The 20,198-nt window shown below is 39.4% G+C and overlaps 1 protein-coding gene across 1 annotated transcript in view; it reads left to right on the top strand.

The window, feature by feature from the left end:
• Nucleotides 1–5,289: 5,289 nt before the first annotated feature.
• csmd3b (CUB and Sushi multiple domains 3b) overlaps nt 5,290–20,198 on the top strand; it is a gene marked incomplete at its 5' end in the record, with an annotated part of 285,452 nt that continues 270,543 nt past the window's right edge. The window contains 2 exons of the mRNA XM_073821447.1: nt 5,290–5,434; nt 19,972–20,093. Of these exons, the coding sequence (XP_073677548.1) occupies nt 5,290–5,434; nt 19,972–20,093 (267 nt within the window). The remainder of the gene's footprint in view (nt 5,435–19,971; nt 20,094–20,198) is intronic.

Raw genomic sequence — 20,198 nt, 5'->3', positions numbered from 1 at the left:
AAACGTACCTGTGGGAACTTTTCGCAAGACGCAAAATACGTACTAATAAGTACATATCACTGCAGTTTCCAACAGAAACGAACACTAGAGGCGGTAAAATTCATCCATCACTTGTAATCATTTCCGTACACAGTTATCATTTCAGCTCGATATGTTTTGCTTTCCGGACATAACAAGCTTGGACAAGGATGCGGACTCACGATGGAAGAGTTGAAAGATGTAAGATTAAAAAAAAAAAACAAGCTAAAAGGCATTCTTGCGATTGCTTTTTAATGTCACATTCACTTTTGTTCATAGTATCAGGTAGGTTTAGGTGTATTGCAGATGGTATGTTATTGTAAAACATCACAGAGCAGAGTTATAGCGCCACTCAACGGACATTTCAAGTCAGAACTGCTTTGACGCCAGTGGTGTAATGTAACGAAGCAATAATACTTAAGTATTTTTGGGGAGTATCTGTACTTTACTTGAGATTTTATATTTCAGCCAACTTTAACTTTTACTCCACTACATTTCCTAATTAAAATGTATACTTTTACTCCGATACATTTCCCGGAAGCATATTTGTTACTTACTACAAAATATTCAGAAGGCCAGTTGCCTTGTGACTTACATTTTAGACATACTATTGCTTGTTTTTGCTCAATTTTGCCAACGAAAATAGTTCCAAACAAAGAACACAGCACTGTTTTGCATCTCTGAGCAATGGACAGTGTTTACCTATTGAATCAGCTTTTTGAACGAATCGGTTAATAAAATGATTCAGTGATTCACTCATTAACGCAGTCAAATGCTTTGTTCCTGAATGAATTAGCCATTTGAATGAATTGGTTGAATCTCAATGACTCACTCTTTAACAGTCATGTGCTGCCACCTACTGGCAAGTTTTAATTTCACATTTTGACTATTTTTTTTTATGTCCTAAATTATTTCAAATATCAATATTCAACTTTTTTGTTAAAAACAAAACATTCGGCCTAGTTATGCATTTGTAACTACAGTTTAAATGCATCCACGTTCCCTCTGAGATACATTAAACTGTGTAAAAACATGTAAATGCTATTTCAGATGCAGATTCCAGAAATGTTTTCTTATGTTGGAATGAAAGACACTAAGTACTGGATGAAGTGCTTCTTATTCTTTCCCCCCCCAAAAAAAAAAAAAAAAAAAAAATGGAAGAAAGAGTAAAAACTGCTACACAATAAAGCTACTCAAGCTGTGTATGAACATTTTATATATTTGCTGCTTTTCCATTTTGCATTTACTTTTTGCACTTTTACTTTCAAAACTTAAGTACGTTTAAGATTTTAAAAATACTTTTCGTCCTTAAGTACAATAAATATCACATACTTTAAGACTTTTACTCAAGTAATATTCTAAACAGTGAGTTCAACTTCTACCAAAGTCATTTTCTGGTAAGATATCTGTACTTTTACTTAAGTGTGGTTTTCAGGTACTTTATACACCACTGTGTGATCTGTTACGTGGAAATAACCGAACAACCGAATAACCGGTGCTCTTTTAGCACCACTCAGTGGACATCCAATATGGCACGAAACGTACATGGCGTTATGCATTTGTGAAAAAGTTCCCACAGGAACGCTTTTGCTATGAGATCAGGTTGCTATTTTCTCCCAACATTTGCATAATTTAGTAAACTGCCACTAAAACAACAGGAACAGTGTGTGTAAATAAATTACGCATCCTTTAGTCTTAAATAATTCCTCGTCCTGTGTCATGACCACACTTCCATCATTCAATCACAAGCCATTTCTGGAGACAGGAACATCTTGAGCCTCACTTTGAGGAATTTACGATCTGGCAGGTGTTTACAAGTCTGAATCAGTAAACGGAAATTAGAGGAAGCCAGTTGAACAAATGCAAACTCATCCACTTAAGTACAACTACTAAAACTGGTACGAAAAAGTGTGAAACTCATTAAGTGCATTTGCACTGTGGAGTCATTCGAGTTTCTTTAATAGTTCAGGATGCATTAAAAAAGTGAGTGGGAGTCATTTTGATTTTACAGTGCTGTGCTTGTGTGCATGCTGATGATAGTGAGCATTTCTGCATTATGTTGAGACCTCTCTTTGTACTAATCAGCATATTTTAACTGCATGGTTAAATGCAATATTAATTGTGCATTAATTTCATCACCCTGTACACCTACAAGTGTGTATGTGCGTGTAAAGGGCTGCGTTTGAAGTCACATTCACTCGGTTGGAAAATGAGAGGTGACACGGTCCTCTCGGCCCAAGATAGCTGGTTATCAAAATTACTCATCTTCAGACTAGTCACATGGTCCATGCCAACCACTCTAACCTTCAGCCTTAGCCACTTTTAGACTAGGTCATACATCACAAATATACATATGCACACACACTTCTTAAGTCTAACATAATGTTCATTCACTATAATCTACTATTAATACTACTGATAATAAAGTTTGCACTCAATTTAGTGTGAAAAGCTGTTAATGCGGCCTTGGATTTAGCAGATAGACCACTTTCGATAATGTAGTCACACTGTTTGAGTTGTGTGTCTTTGTCTGTGTTCACATGTGAGTTTCACCTCCTCTTCAAATCGTAACGCTGGTGTTATGTATATTGTCAGCAGTTCTGTGAAGCCGTTTGCATGAGGCTTGCATGAGGAAAACTATGTTTATCCGTATGTATGTGTCTAATGGCAAACTGTGCTCTGAATTCGCAGTAAACGAAGGAGGAATCAAACAGGCCTCTAACTCCTGTCCAGATCCGGGGGAACCTGAAAACGGCAAGCGCATTGGCAACGACTTTAGGTAATCATCCTTAGGTACTGTGTGTCCCGATAATGGCTTCGCAAGAAGGTATCTGGTGACTATTATTTCCACATTCTCCACCAAGACAGCTAGCATTAGATGCTAATGATTACATTCGGATAAGTCAGTCTCAGCATTCTGATGTTTCCTAATATTCACGTTCATACATGCAGATACAATACTTAGGGCCCTATGAATCCATTTTATTTTTTCCCAAAAATACAATTTTTTTCTGTTTGAATTTTTCTGGATTCCATTTTTTTTTCAGTTTGTTTTTTTCTAGACTTAGTTTTAATGGTTAAATTAAAAACATATTAATAAATAAGCATGTTTAATTAATTGAAATCATAAAACATTTTAACAGCAATTTATTAAAAGTTTACCAAAAACATTTTTTTTTTCAAATTCAGTTTTAATTTTTACCTATTAATGGTTTCATTAATTTTAATAATCAAAAGCATCTCTAATTGATTTTATGTATAAAAGAATGTTATTTATTTATTTATTTTTAGAAATACTAAATTGTGCATTTATACTTTTAAGGTAAATAAGTTCTGGTAAATATTCCCTTAAAAAATAATGTTTTAATAATAATTTTATTAGTAGTAGTAGTAGTATCATTACATTAAATAATAGGGCTGCAAAACAATTATTTGCGATTAATCGGTTCAAAATAAAAGTTTGTTCATACATGTATATATTAAGGAAAAATATGTCAGATTTATATGTAAAATATTTATATTTATGTATAATATAAATTATAAAAAAATTTACACACAAATACATGCAAATATTTTTTTTAAATATATACATGTGTGTTTTTATATATTCATAATAAATATACACAGCACACACACACGTAGTATGGAAACATAAACTTTTATTTTGAATCGATTAATCGTGACTGATCATTTTGCAGCTCTAATTCTGTCACAATTTCTTCAAGTTGAACCAAGCTTTTATATTGACGGGTTGTTGTGAAGATCTGTAAGTTTCTAAATGTATATGATATGATGATAGGTTTTCTCAAAATAAATGTAAAATGCTCCTGACGTGACTCTTAGAGCAGTTCTAAAGACTATGTTTATGTTCATGTACTCATATATTGACGAGGTATGTGTGTAGTAAATTAAAGCACATGTCTGTGCCATTAATTCACACAGAGACACGCAAAATGTTCTGGATTCATATTTAATTAGCATTTTTGCGGCATAATATTTACATACACACATTTTGAGCTAAGTGTGTTGACCTAGTTTTTATTTATTAGTTTGACATTTCGTGTTATACAGTAAATTTTTATGACTGGGTTCTGTGATTCTGTCCGCATTTTCCACATCGCATAGAGCCCTAAATACTGTAATATTGTTGCAGTGTTTGTCTTCTTGCTGTACTGATTGTTTTCTACATTGCCGCTATAAGATTATATGCAGACAAGATAAAATAATTTCAACTCAAGTCAATATTTAATGTCCACATTTGTATTTATTGGAAACGTAGTTGTGTAATATCTGGGATAATGTACAGGCAGCCTTTACATAATCAATGTTCCAAGAAGAAAAGAAACCTGTATTATGGATACAGCCCTTCTACACTGATACTTGTCATTAATATTGTAGCATCTGAATACCTTATAGTGGTGTCCTCTGTTTAGCACTCCCAGAGCATATAAATCATGTTCTCCAGACCAGGCTCTTCCAAGACTTTCCCAAAGTCATGCTAATACCAGCTCCACAGGGAAGCTGACAATACAAGCATGGCTTTACCGCTAATTAGGGCTAGTCAATTCAAATAGTGACACTGGTTATTTCAGCTTTTTGTGTAACATGGCTTTAGAATTTGCAGAAAAACCCCAGCGAATTCTACGGAAGCGTTTGATGTTTTTGTTAGCAGAGGGTTTTACACATAAGATTGCACAACATGCTGCAAAAGAACTGTTTGTGGTTTCCTCAAATGAAGGTGTGTGAGTGTCAAAATGTGAAAGAGTCGAGGCTTGCTGAGTGGATTTGTTGAGTTCTGCTCAACCTCAGATGGAAGGAAGTGTTGAAGGAGTGGAAGAAGCTTCAAACTAGACCTTTATAACATATCAAGACGCACCACAGTATTGATTGTAAGCTAGCAAGGAGGATAAGACGCTCTTTTGATATCCTTTCATTTATTTATCCCCCTCTTGTGCATGCTGCAATACTTTTCTCTCAGACTTCTTTGTGTATATGTGTTGCGTGCTTGCGTAGAACTGAGAGCAGACAGCATATTTAATTTGAAATTTGATATTTTTTTGGAAAGACGCACAGTATTTTCTGTGCTGTCTTGCATGAATGACTGCTACCGTGGTACACAACGTTATAGAACTGAACTGTGCTTTTAGCTATAAAAGCCTCATTTTCATGTGCATCAAATTAAATATGGCATTCACCCTGATTATTCAGTCATGCTAATGGATTTGTGTTGGATCTGATTTGTTTGTCATCCTGTGTGTGTGCACGCGCACATATGGGTCTGATCCCTACAGTATTGGTGCCACAGCCCAGTTCACATGTGATGAAGACCACGTTCTCCAGGGCTCCAAGAGCATCACGTGTCAGAGAGTGGCGGAGGTGTTCGCGGCATGGACTGATCATAGACCTGTTTGTAGAGGTGAGTGTGTAACCTGCAAACCACACTGAACATGTTTCTGTTTAAATTCAGTGAGTGTAAATGAGATTAATGTTAAATTGTTTGTTACTCTTTAATCTGTGCTTCTGTCAGCATTTACTCACACTCATGCTCCAAACTTATGTGCTGCAAAATTAGATGTTTAGAAGAATATTCACACTGCTTTTTGCCATATGAAAGTTGATGAGTACCAGAGGCTTTCCATAAAGGTTCTAACAAAAAACAAAGAAGCACCATAAAATTGGTGTATGTGCTATATTCCAACTTTAATGATGCCACACAATACACTTTCTAGAAAAAAAATGTGTAAAAATCGTACCTTTAGGCGTACAACAGCTACTCACATAGTAACAGGTATTTACCCTTTAAAAGTTTCATAGTAGTACCTTAAAAGGATAGTTCACCCAAAAATGAAAACTACCCCTTGATTTACTCACCCTCAAGCCATCCTAGGTGTATATTACTTTCTTCTTTCAGACGAGTACAATCAGAGTTATGTTAAAAAATGTCCTGGCTCTTCCAAGATTTATAATAGCAGTGAATAGCTATTGAGAAAGTGCATCCATCATAAAAAGTGCTCCACATGGCTTGGGAGGGTTAAAGGAGAACTTCACTTCCAGAACAAAAATGTACAGATAATTTACTCACCCCTTGTCATTCAAGATGTTCATGTCTTTCTTTCTTCAGTCATAAAGAAATTATGTTGTTTTTTTTCCCAGAATTTCTCTCCATATAGTGGACTTCTGTGGTGCCGGCGAGTTTGAACTTCCAAAATACAGTTTAAATTCAGCTTCAAAGGTGCTCTAAATGATCCCAGTTGAGGAAGAAGGGTCTTATCTAGCGAAACGTTTGGTTATTTTCTAAATAAATTACAATTTATATACTTTTTAACCTCAAATGCTCATCTTGTCTAGCTCTGTGTGTACTCTATGTTTAAGACAGTTAGGTCCAGTTAGTTATGTCCAAAACTCCCATCTCATTTTCTTTTCTAAATTTAAAATTGCCCTACATCGCTGCAGAAATGCTGATCGTTTCGTTAAACAAGACGTCACCTTAGAATTATAAGGTTCTAATTATCTGTAAATTTTGGTTCTGGAAGTGAACTTCTCTTTTCATAAAGACCTTCTGAAGTGATTCGATGCGTTTGTGTAAGAAAAATATCCATATTAAAAACTTTAGAAACTGTAATCTCTAGCTTCCACTAACTTAACGAGAGAGTGGCATTCCTGTGGATGACGTAGGTGAACACTGTGACGAACGTTGAAGTGACAAATGCGAAAGTAAATTGAAGAGTACAAAAAAAGGATTTGGATTTGTAAAGAAGTGTAGTGATAATGTACATTTAATTTAGCTCAAAGGGAATCGAATATGATTCAATAGGGAATTTGAATAGAGTCGCTGTTTTACGGCTATTCAGAGTCGACTCGCGATTCATTGAACGAGCCGTGTAACAGAAACTCAGCAATGGATATTACTATCCAGAATATAGTGAAAACACTATATATTAGCACAGTAGCAAAATCGGCAGTTTAAGACATTAACTTGTAAGCACGAAACACAAGATACTTATCTTTTCTAATAAAAATATGATTTTATTGGATAAACCTAAGACATACAAACTAATCTAACACATAAACACACGCATTCACACAGGTTGCAGAAAAAGAAAGTGAGGAAAGAATGAGTTTAAAGGAATGAAAATATGAAGTCCCAAGTTTATAGCAATATGTGCAATTGCTTAGACCTGAACAACCATCAATCACTTAATTAACCCTCGTATTGAGTCTCTCAATGAGGTTATTAAACTTTATATCGAATGCACCAGTTCAGCTAGAATCTGGAGGTTGTACTTTCGTTGCCTTTGTGTTGAGGGAATTCCTTTCGTTGCGTCGTTCCAGAAAGGGGTTTCCTGAGGTTGCTGATTGGATGGGAGTTCGGTGGTCGTTCGACGTGAAGTCTTGGCCGTTGGCTGAAGATGCGGAGTTGTGCGCTGGTTAAAGTTCAGGTCAGCACAGACGTTTGGGTCGCGGCTTGTGGTAAACTTAACTAGAACACGAAACTCTCAACGGAAAGAAATAAAAGAATTAAAGTAAAAGACAGAAGTGTAACAATCTCCTCATGTTTCCTTTAGAGGAGCAGCTGGCATGCAGGCCAGAGAGCGTTCAAGGAACGCTAACACCAGCGTCGAAACGCGGCGGCACGAAGCATAAAGAGAGTAAGAGTATAAGAGAGTAAGAGAGTGATTTGATGGTGTCCTGAGTATTTAAGCTCAGCGTTTGGACACATCCCAAATGGTGTCTTGACCAATTAAAACCATTGTCCTAACTCGGGGTACTTCTGGTTTCTCCTCCCAAACCATAAATCACAATGTTATCTGATCAGTCCCGTGGTCCCAATTTTCCCGCTCTTTGCAAAGTTAAATTTGGACATGACTTCTATAACAAGGCTATAATACATTTTACAAAGAATTGAATTACAGAAACATTTCGAGAATGCAATTTCAGGCTCAGGCATACCAAACACCAATATAAACCATTAAGCTATTCAATAGTTATTAAAAGGGACATACACAATAAGTGATTAAAACATAATAGGCAAATGTGTGGGTTACATAAATGATAGGAAATGTGCATAGAAATGATGAGTTGCTCATGAGTCCTTTTTATCGTAATTTTAGGTGTATATGTGAAAAGGCAGTTTCCGGTGCCATACTGTGAACGTAAGGATGTGTTCTGTGAGGGTGGAAAAGGTCAAAAGGGTGTAGAAGGAATTTCAGTGTCCTGTGTCCTCAGTGAGGGAGCCCATCAACCAAAATCTCTAAGGATTTTACTCATGTGATGTTCAGATGTGCATCTCTTTGACCATTAATCTTGGTTACTTGCCCCAAATTTGACAATCTCCTTCTGTGGGATTGTCAACAAGTGTCCTTTTGTGTTAATGTTGCAAGTACCTAGTTGGTTAGGTTTGCTTCAAGCTGGCTGGCACCAGTGTGTCACATGACAAATTTTACGACAGGAGTCTTGTCATGCTGGATCTCTTGTGGAATTTGGGTCTGTAGATGTGTTTCAAAACTTCTAATTGAATCGCCTGAATTGTCTGATTCGCGCTGAGATCCTAAAGAAAAATGTCAGAGAATTTCGATATAAACAAAAAGGAGAAGGTTTTCCATTACTGTGTTCCTTTACAGAACTTAGATATTAGATATTAGGTGAGCATATTCTCACCTAAATTCCAGCGGATGACGTAGGTATAGCATAAGTTCCGGCGAGAAGTGACGAATGCAGAAGAGCGCAGAAGAGAGCAAAAAACGTGGTTCTTAAGAGACCAGCATATTCTCACTGGAGCTTACGTAACGTCTACATCCTACGTCATGTGCTGGAACGCCACTTTCTTGTGAACGTGTGTGTCACGTGAGAAGGAGGAGGTCTGGGTCCAAATGCAGGGGAGAGACTTTAATATAGCAAAACACAAATAAACATAAACCAAAAGGTCAACACGGCACACCAAAACACAAACAAAGCAAGATCAGGAACATAAACTTCAGGAATAAGAATCACGAAAAACAAACCACACAGAAGACAATGCAGCCAGAAAGAGCAGTGAGACATGAGAGTTCTTATAGACCAGATAATAGTGAGCAGGTGTGAGTGTAATCAGTGCTAATGACAAGACAGGAGTGTACAATTTGGGGAAGTGCTGTGGAGGGAAGGGAAAACAGCGACCTCAGGTGGCTGAGGGAAACCCCACAGCCCAGATCATGACACTACCCCCTCCCCACGGAACGGCTCCCAGACGTTCCACAAGTCTGGAGGGTGGAGGAACAGGGGAAGGCAAATCAGGGGGAGGGACGGCGGGCCAGGCCCGTGCAGCGCAGTCACCGCCGCGTCAGGAACAGAGAGCGCGGTTGCCTCCGCGTCCAAAACAGAGAGCGCGGTTGCCTCCGCGTCCAGAACAGAGAGCGCAGTCGCCTCCGCGTCAGGCGCAGAGATAGCGGTCACGGCCGCGTCTGGAACAGTGAGAGCGGTCACCGCCGCATCAGGAACAGCGAGAGCGGTCACCGCCGCATCAGGAACAGCGAGAGCGGTCACCGCCGCATCAGGAACAGAGGGCGCGGTCACCGCCGCGTCAGGAACAGCGAGAGCGGTCACCGCCGCATCCGGAACAGAGGGCGCGGTCACCGCCGCGTCAGGAACAGCGAGAGCGGTCACCGCCGCGTCAGGAACAGCGAGAGCGGTCACCGCCGCGTCAGGAACAGCGAGAGCGGTCACCGCCGCATCAGGAACAGAGGGCGCGGTCACCGCCGCGTCAGGAACAGCGAGAGCGGTCACCGCCGCATCCGGAACAGAGGGCGCGGTCACCGCCGCGTCAGGAACAGCGAGAGCGGTCACCGCCGCGTCAGGAACAGCGAGAGCGGTCACCGCCGCGTCAGGAACAGCGAGAGCGGTCACCGCCGCGTCAGGAACAGCGAGAGCGGTCACCACCACGTCCGGAACAGAGAGAGCGGTCACCGCCGCGTCAGGAACAGCGAGAGCGGTCACCGCCGCGTCAGGAACAGTGAGAGCGGTCACCGCCACGTCCGGAACAGAGAGAGCGGTCACCGCCGCATCAGGAACAGCGAGAGCGGTCACCGCCGCGTCAGGAACAGCGAGAGCGGTCACCGCCGCATCAGGAACAGCGAGAGCGGTCACCGCCGCATCAGGAACAGAGAGCGCCGTCACCGCCGCGTCCGGAACAGAGAGCGCCGTCACCGCCGCGTCAGAAACAGCGAGAGCGGTCACCGCCGCGTCCGGAACAGAGAGAGCGGTCACCGCCACGTCAGGAACAGCGAGAGCGGTCACCACCACGTCCGGAACAGAGAGAGCGGTCACCGCCGCGTCCGGAACAGAGAGCGACGTCACCGCCGCATCAGGAACAGCGAGAGCGGTCACCGCCGCGTCCGGAACAGAGAGAGCGGTCACCGCCGCGTCAGGAACAGCGAGAGCGGTCACCGCCGCGTCCGGAACAGAGAGCGCGGTCACCGCCGCCGTCTTGGGAACATTAACAGCGGACGCCGCCGCATTAGGAACAGGAATAGCGATCGCCGCCGCTTCGGGGACCGAGATAGTGGACGCCGCCACCTTCCCGTGAAACAGCGTCTCTATCCCCGCCGCAATGCAGGGGCGCATCCGCGCAGCCTCGGCGCTATGGGCATCCATCGCCGCCAGGCAGGCGTAGATGCATTCAAAACGAGCGGCCGACGCCGCCTCGAAGGACATCCCCGCCGTCTCGGGAACAGAACGGGGGGACGCCGCCTCCTTGAAAAAAAAATTCCTCCCCGCTGGACCCATCTTTGCTGGCTGCATTCTGTCACGTGAGACAAGGAGGAGGTCTGGGTCCAAATGCAGGGGAGAGACTTTAATATAGCAAAACACAAATAAACATAAACCAAAAGGCCAACACGGCACACCAAAACACAAACAAAGCAAGATCAGGAACATAAACTTCAGGAATAAGAATCACGAAAAACAAACCACACAGAAGACAATGCAGCCAGAAAGAGCAGTGAGACATGAGAGTTCTTATAGACCAGATAATAGTGAGCAGGTGTGAGTGTAATCAGTGCTAATGACAAGACAGGAGTGTACAATTTGGGGAAGTGCTGTGGAGGGAAGGGAAAACAGCGACCTCAGGTGGCTGAGGGAAACCCCACAGCCCAGATCATGACAGTGTGTATGTCAGATAAGTTGAAGATGGCAGAAGTTATAGATTACAGTTTATAAAGTTTTAAATATGGATATTTTTCTTACACAAATGCATCAATTCACTTCAGAAGGCCTTTATTAACCCCCTGGAGCAGTGTAGAGCACTTTTTGATGAATGGATGCACTTTTTAGGGCTTCAAAATCTCAACAGCCATTCACTGCCATTATAAAGCTTGGAAGAGGCAGAATGTTTTTTATGTTATGTTATGTTAATAACTATGTATTTGTCTGAAAGAAGTCATATTACACATAGGCTTGAGGGTGAGTAACTCATGGGGTAATTTTCATTTTTGGATGAACTGTCCCTTTAAGGTTAGATATTAATACTCTAAGGTACTAATATTCACCTTTTATGGATAGATAAGGTACAAAGCTGTCCCTTTAGTTGTCACACAATATTTAAATATGTACTTATGCACATTAGATTTTAAGCCGCAAAACCTGGTCACAAATTAATTGTATTGTGAATAAATGATTGGAATATTCCCCCTCTTCCTTTTGAGTTTAATTGAAGAAACTAAGCCATACAGGTTTGAGGCTGAAAAAAGAATTTTTGGGTGAACTATCCTTTTAAGATTAAACTTACACAGGCTTTATATAGGTTGTCAGCCCCTCTTATATCAGTGTTATGAATGTAGGTCAGCCATCATGAAGAGATATTTGGTCTGAATACTTAGTAGGATTAATTATTGCTAGAAGGGGTAGGTTAGAAGGGGTAATATTAATTAATTTCGGGAGTGTTTGCAGTTGTCTTGTGACAAGCTTACTAATCAACTCTTTTCCGCTGGATCTGATAGTATTGCCATGGCAACTAGTAAAATTCGGAGCAGAATTTGCATGCTATCAGTGACTTCTAGCTTTTCACAGCCCTAATGGCTTTAAGTGTCAGTTGGCTGCCCTGGGCAAACAAACAAGAATTGGACTGTCTCCATCATTCAGGAGGACACTTTAATTATAGCTCAAAATGAAGTGGTGTGACATGGACACTTTCATCAGCATTTCGGAATCACAGGATGCTCTGTTTTGCTTCTATTACTTGCTAATTTTAAACCTTTATCATTAATTAAACAAGCACAATGGTCATGAATTCATTTAGCCATAGCATTAAGTTAATTCTCATCTGTTTTTAGTGTTTATTTAAAACAACGGCATCTTGCTATCATTGTGGTCTCCAATCTGTTAGTTAGCAGCTTGCATCATCTAGCAGAAGTGACTAGCCAGCTTTAAATCCCAGTAGCACGGGGTGGGAACATTGTAAAACTGCACCGCTATTAGCACAAATGATGCGTTTCTGTGCAGTGTAATTTGCATAATTTCCTTTTATGAATATTATCATGTATTAGCTTTGCACTGCATTGTTTTGACCTGTGCAGTGGCTTTGTTGAGCTACAGAATTACTATGCATGTAAAATCAACGACAATTTTAAACGGCAAGGTTTATAAATGGCTTTTATTGACGTTTTAGTTTATCTTGCTTGTATTTTTAATTAGATCAGATAAAATATCAAACTGGATATAGTAACATGGGATATTAATTAGGGATGCACCGAAATTAAAATTCTTGGCCAAAGCCGATCAGAATTAAACACTGGGCCGAAGGCTAAAGGGCCAATTACAGAACATGGTTTTTCGTGTTTTTTTCCCCTATGTATTTTGCCAATTTTTTCACCATTGCATAAATTAAATAGCCAAAATGTGATTTTTGCAGTTTTGTCTGGGTTTTCAAGAAAAAAAATCAATTGCTCCACACTGATCATTTTTAACATTCTAGTAGACATTATAGCTTACCAACAAGACCCCCTTCTTGAATCAGGCATGTGTTTTTTAATGTACAAATAAATACAGCCTTGCTGAGCAAATGAGAATATTATAATAAATGTATTAATAGAGCTGTTGTAATGATTGTTATCATTATTTTTGTGTTTTTTTATTTTTTTTATTTTACAGAACAACAGTTATGAATATTGACTTTTATTTTGGCGGAAACCTACAAGACGTACTCAGTACTACTTTTTGCTGACAGCAGCAGATTTATGAATGATTCTCATTACGCTGTTTCAGCACAGATTTTCCTCGCGCTTTGGACTTTGAACCCTGGCTAAGGAGCTCATGCAGCGCTGTCAGAATACATACAATTTGTACGTGTATTAGACAACATAACTGTCTGTAGTTTATTTACTAATGGTTTAAGGCCATTTCGCGATTTCAGTCATCATACAGTAACCAGCAACAACCACCCCTTTCCATTCTCATTGAAGACATGCGATGCAGTTCTAAACAGTCTCGTGCTGTCTTTCTTGGACAGTTTTAAATGCTTCCACAATGCCGACATGTTTGCTGCATTAGTGCGCACCTCTATTTGATCGCGTCAAGTCATTGTTCGGTATAATTTATTTGGCCTTTTCATAATTTCAGCTGCCGAACATTTGGTGCATCCCTAATATTAATATGTAATATGGCCATGTTACTTTGTGTCCCGCCTATGTATTTAATTAGATTATAGTAGACTTTTTCCCAGTGAACAATCTCTCTTAAAAGTGAAATGGGTCTTCTTCCTATTCGGTAATAGCTGTGGATAGCCACTACTGAAAGGGCTTGCATGTCCCTGTGCTGCCATCAGCCAGTCGGGCCGACATTTTTCTTCAGTTCCAGAGTAGTCACATTGGCATTTACTACTCAGGCTACTGGCTCAAAAACTTCTGTCTGGAACAGATAGTTCCTGTGAGCAAAGATGGCAGATTTAAACCTTCCCAGAGAGCTCTGCACTGGCCAAGCAACTGCCATTGATCTGAAAGTGAATGCTAACATACTCTGCAGGTGTTTTGGACCTCTATGAGCAGAACCTAGACAGTGCGACTCCAAATGGCCACCTAGGGAAACATTACAATTTATATTTATTTATCAGCAGATAGAAAAAGACAGAAATTTACTCAGCCCAGATGGCTCTTTTAAAACTCATGTCTGTTGAGTCAAGTGCAGTAATTCTTATCTTTTGAAATAAGAAAAGGCAATTGCGGTAGAATGTAGAAGGACGAGTACTCTTAAATAGGTGGTATTGTTTCTGAGATGGACTATTAATGTGAGTTTGTGATGTGAGTGTAGTGTGAGTTTTGTGGCTCTAAGGCTGCAGCATGCTGGAAAATGAAGGTGTGGAACTGTGTTGGAGGTTTAATGATGTAATTGATCATTCTGGGTGGCAATTGTTTTTTAGTTCAGCCTGTTCCAGTGTCTTGGAGTCTCCTAATCTTTATGTTTGGTGCTGACTTGGCCCATTTTCCCTGCAGAGGTCAGATTCAATGTCAGGAAGTGTAAAACAGCAAATATGCCTGGATATACATGGAATACATAAAGGAGGTTGTTTTATCTGGTGCAATAGGCAGTTATCTTTATTCTTAGAACTAAAAGCTGAATGATAAGCTTTTTCCCCTCGGAAAAACAGCAATGTTCTCAATTTAAAAGATTTGGTAATGGTAGAATCACAGTAGGCAGTCAGGCTAATGTACTTTTAAACCAAAGAAGTAGAAAAAGTATATAAAAGAGGAAGGAAATTGGTAAAGTTTTTATCTGGTCATTGAATTTGCTTGACTGAGCAGTGTTCCAACAGTATAGTGGGACTTTTTAAGTAACTCTTTCTGCGATTATTTTGTTACGAGATTAGGTGGCAAAATGTGACTTTTCTGTGTAAATGAATCACTAGGTCATTCATTCAACTGATTTTTTCATTAGCAGGCAGAGCTGGGTATATTACTTACAAATTGTAGTCCATTGCTGATTCCAAATTACATGACAAAGAGTGTAGTTAGTAACATAATCCATTACTTTACACATTTTAGGTGATATAATCAGGCTACATTTTGATTACTTTTAGATTACTTTTGCCCTAACTCATTTATCGCATTGATGTAAATAGGATAATCTTGTACTGTATTGATATAAAAATACTAAGAGTAATAAAATATATTCCATTCGTTGTAATTAACAACATAAAGTGCATTAAACATGACATAATTTTTTATAAAGCTTATAATGTGGATTTTCATATATGAACAGTCTGTATCCTAAGTTTAGTTTTTCGTTCTTTTTCTGTTTACATTTAGCTTAGATTGTCGCAAACGTCAGTCTTACACAAGCAAGAGTTCTTGTCATTGTTTTGTGAAGGTGGGATAAAAAGTGACAGGTTATCGTTGGCCAAGTAATGAATTGTTTGCTCATCCTGTCCTTTAATTTTATAGATAATTTTTCTCTGGCTGCTTTGCTACAGGCGAGAGAGCCAAGCCAAGGCCGTTCATTTAGCAGGCCGTAATTGAGCTGTCAGGGAAGGCACAAGCATGCGCAGATATACGTCACTGTGAGAACTGATGTGGCTTGCTGGACCGCTTCCCCGAGCTCTTAAATCGCAAGCTTGTCCATAAGTCGTTGTCGCTAGTATGTAAGAACAGTACAACAACACTGAGATGTAGCGACAGAAATAACAGCAGGAATGGACTTGTGAATTGTTTATGGACACCCTGTGTACACCGCATCAGCGTTGTAGCTCTTAGTATCATGCGTCTAGAGAAAAGTGGAAAGGACTAAGAGACATTATGAGATGAGATAACATGATAGAAAGAGAGATACAGCAGGTAAAACAAACAGTAGAAGTGTGTGCTCTCATTTATTGTCCAATAAAAAGAACAAGAAGACTAAAAAAACAGGTCAGAGTGCAGTGTTTGCCTTGTCAACTAAATTGTTTGTTGACAAAATGTTAGACGTTAATGTGGAATGGCATTTTAATCAAATGATTTTAATCAAAATATTGATTTTAAAATGTTATATATACTTTATATCTTTAATAACATTACTCCAGTCTTCAGTATCACACGATCCTTCAGAAATCATTCTAATATGCTGATTTGACACTCAAGAAATATTTCTGATTATTATCGATGTTTAAAACAGTTGTGCTGCTTAATAATTAACATTGAGGAATTATTGTTTATTTAGTACTGACCTGAATAAGATATTTCACATAAAAGATGTTTACATATAGTCCACAAGAGAAAATAATAGTTGAATTTATAAAAAATGACCATTTAAAAGTTTACATCCCCTTGATTCTTAAGGAAAGGAAAGGAGGTGAAGTGAGGCCAAGTATGGTGACCCATACTAGGAATTTGTGCTCTGCATTTAACCCATCCAAGTGCACACACACACAGTAGTGAACACACACACACAGCAGTGGGCAGCCATTGCTGCGGCGCCCAGGGAGCAGTTAGGGGATCGGTGCCTTGCTCAAGGGACTCACCTCAGTCGTGGTATTGAGGGTGGAGAGAGTGCTGTACATTCACTCCCCCCACCTACAATCCCTGCCGGACCTGAGACTCGAACCTGCAACCTTTGGGTTACAAGTCTGACTCTCTAACCATTAGGCCACGGCTGCCCGTAATACTGTGTTCTCACCTGAATGATCCAAAGCTGTGTTTGTTTGTTTTTTTGTTTAGTGCTAGTTGTTCATGGGTCCCTTGTTTGTTCTGAACTGCCTGCTGTTCTTCAGAAAAATCCTTCAGGTCCCACAAATTCTTTGGTTTTCCAGCATTTCTGTGTATTTGAACGCTTTCCAGCAATGACTGTATGCTTTTGAGATCCATCTTTTCACACTGAGGACAACTGAGGGACTCATACTGTATGTAACTATTACAGAAGGTTCAAACGCTGTCTGATGCTCCAGAAGGAAAAGCGATGAATTAAGAGCAAAATGCTGGAAAACCAAAGAATTTGTGGGACCTTCAGATTTTTTTCTGCCGAACAGCAGGCAGTTTAACTGTTTAGGACAAACAAGGGACTCATGTACGACTAGCCTTAAGCAAAACAAAACAAAACAAAAACAGCTTTGGATCATTCAGGTAACAACACGGTATTAAGAATTAAAGGGATGTAAACTTTTGAACGAGGTCATTTTTTATAAATTCAACTATTATTTTCTCTTGTGGACTATATGTAAACATCTTTTATGTGAAATAAACATGCATCGTGTATGATCCCTCTTATTTTGGTAAAATAATTAACCTTTTGCAGATTCTGAAAGGTGGATGTAAACTTTTGACCTGTATTCTAATGTAGCATCGCCTAAGCTGGTTTGTGCTGTCTAAAGCCATAAAAAAACAAGCAGGCACCCAAGTGACAAGAAGGCAGTAATTTAGTAGTGAGATAAATATGTTAGAGTAATAAGTATTATTAAAACAAAAATTCAGTGAACATGTCATTGTTTTTATTTCAACTGTTCAGAAATCAGTACTGTATGAGAGAAAGACAGGGAGAAAGGGTGTTGCATTTGTTTAACCACGAATATCTTGTAGCCAGGGGTAGAAATCATCCTGTGATACGCAAGGAACTTGCTAGCTGTGTCAGGTTTGTGTTATGGAGTGCCTGCAGCTATCTGGACAGCTGCCTTCTTCATTGGGGGTCTGCACGCTCAGAGAACATGACCACCTACTGTGCAGGCTTACAAAAAAAACCCATTCCCCTGCAATGTTACCCACTCTAGAAACCCACTCAGTATGGATGAGAAGTGTGTTTCTGCGTGTGTCCACGCCCCCATCTTTGTCTCTCTCACACACATGTGAAGTTTGTGCGACTATCTCTCAGCAGGTCCCTAACCTTTAGCTCTCGACTAAATCACTACCTTCATGTCACTTGGGTGCTTGTTTGTTCCTGCAGCTACAGGCTGCAAAAACTAATTGAGAAGATGCTACATGAAATCATGCAGAAAATTGCCTGGATCTATGTTATTTTTTTTTGACATCCTAGGGGTACGCCGAGTTAATCATAGATTTTTGTTCATCTATTTATTGGGCCAGAGAGCTGACATCCTCTCTTTCTTTTTGGGTTGGTAAACATAAATTGTGAATAAACAGGGAAGTTTGTTTTGTGAAATTAAAGCCTTTTTAGAACAGATATCTTAAAGAAATCATTCGCCCAAAATTAAAATTCTGTCATTATTTTCCCTCATGTCGTTCCAAACCTGTAAGACCTTCATTCAGCTCCGGAACACAAATTAATATGTTTTTGATGAAATCCGAGAGCTTTCTGACTTTGCAACTGAAATGTTTTATGGCCCAGAAAGGTAGTAAAGACATTGTTAAAGTTGTCCATGTGACATCAGTGGTTCAACCGTAATTTTATGAAGCTATAAGAATACTTTTTATGTGCAAAGAAAACTAAAACAATGACTTTATCCAACAACTTCATGAGAGTACCATGACACATACTTAGGAGGACAACATAAATGCTGTTTTTAATGTTTTTAAGATATTTGTTATGTACAGAATATATGATATTAGTATCATTCTGTTTTTAAAGCTAGTTGGAAATCAAGAGATCACTCACAGTCATTTTAATTATTAGCACAATTATTATATGCTGTTGGCAGCCCTAGTTTTTAAATATCAAAGAATATTGAAAAAAGATATGCTGTATGTTTTTTAAATAATTAGCTTAATTTATTAGCCATTTTTTTAATCTAGGGAAAAAATGTTTTTATAATATCATGCACTATTTTCTTTAACACATACTTTTTTAATTGGGCTGTGGAAAAACTGAAAAAATGTGACTGTGACTACATTAAACAAGAGATTGCTTTTAACAGGGATAAATATGATTTGTGCCAACCACAATGTTTTTAGCGCAGTGAATTATTGGCTGTTGAGAGATTCAATTTTGTATGATGAACATTTTTGGTACTTGATATACCACTTGCTGTCCAAAGTGAATTTTTTTTCTCCTCATATTTCATGTAATGCATATTAGTCATAAGATACATCTGTAACACGAGGTAATAGATTACAGATTGCAAAGCTTTATAATATGTTATTATTAATAAACACACACACATGCCCTCAGCTCTGACTGGCTGCACATAGGTTTATTGGTATTCCTCCCTTATGACTGTTGATACAGTAGGTGATTCACACAAACATCTCATCAGTTCAAGCTAAAGTTTATTACGGATGCCAGACTGGAGAGGGCTTGTCACAGGATACTTCTCTAATTAGGAGCCCCTTGACGAGCGAATGACTTTCAGAGGAAAAAAGAACGCTTTCGGGCCTGAAGGAGCCTCACGGTTCCCCTGCGCTTGCCTGAGATAATGAGTTATTCATTTTCAAAAGCAATCAAGATGTCAGGAGCCGATAGTGAAACCTGCTGCCGTTGGAGATAATGCCTCCTTGTCTTTTCATCAAAGCCCTGTCACTTTGACATCAACCATGATAAATGCGGCAAAAATACAAGAGGCTGGATTTGAGAAGGCCGTAAACCCGCAGTCGTCAATTTTAAGATATCACTGTCACTGGCTTTGGGAGAGAAACACCAGTGCGTGTCTACTTAGCAAATTATAACTGACGTTTCTATATTAAGATGACGAATCAGGCCCAAGTGTGTTTGGCTAAGCCTGCTTCGAATTAACTCATTTAGCCGGCATGAAGTTAGTCATCTGAGGATTTGATTGGATTGCTAATCGTTGACAAATTAAGACGGTCATGGATGACTGGTGGAAGCTTGTGGCTTATATTCCAATATGAGCCGTGCAAATCCCGCAAAAACATTATGAGTGGTAAGTGAAACTCAATCCCTCGAGATGGTGGGGTCACATTTTTTTTTCCTAATTATCAAATCAATAGTAGAAAACATTAAGTGGCTGCTGACCGCAGCTGAAACCAATTAGCTCAGACTTTGACATGTTTTTGAAGAGAAAAGGCACTTCCTTGATTTTTCTCTTTTATACGTCTCTTTTCCTCTATACAGTGAAAACTTGTGGATCTAATCTTCAAGGTCCGTCAGGGACATTCACCTCACCGAATTTTCCCATTCAATACGAGAGCAACTCCCAATGTGTGTGGATCATCACAGCCAGCAACCTAAACAAGGTAAGAGCAAAAATGTGTTAGCTAACGCTGTAATGCCTTTTCCATATACTGGAAAGTATGTCTAATAAGAAGCAGTTCTGCTTTTGTTTTGTCATTATCAATATT

This window comes from Garra rufa, chromosome 17 (genome assembly GCF_049309525.1).
Source record: "Garra rufa chromosome 17, GarRuf1.0, whole genome shotgun sequence".
NCBI classification, from domain to species: domain Eukaryota; kingdom Metazoa; phylum Chordata; class Actinopteri; order Cypriniformes; family Cyprinidae; genus Garra; species Garra rufa.
This window is presented reverse-complemented; position numbering and strand designations above follow the sequence as displayed.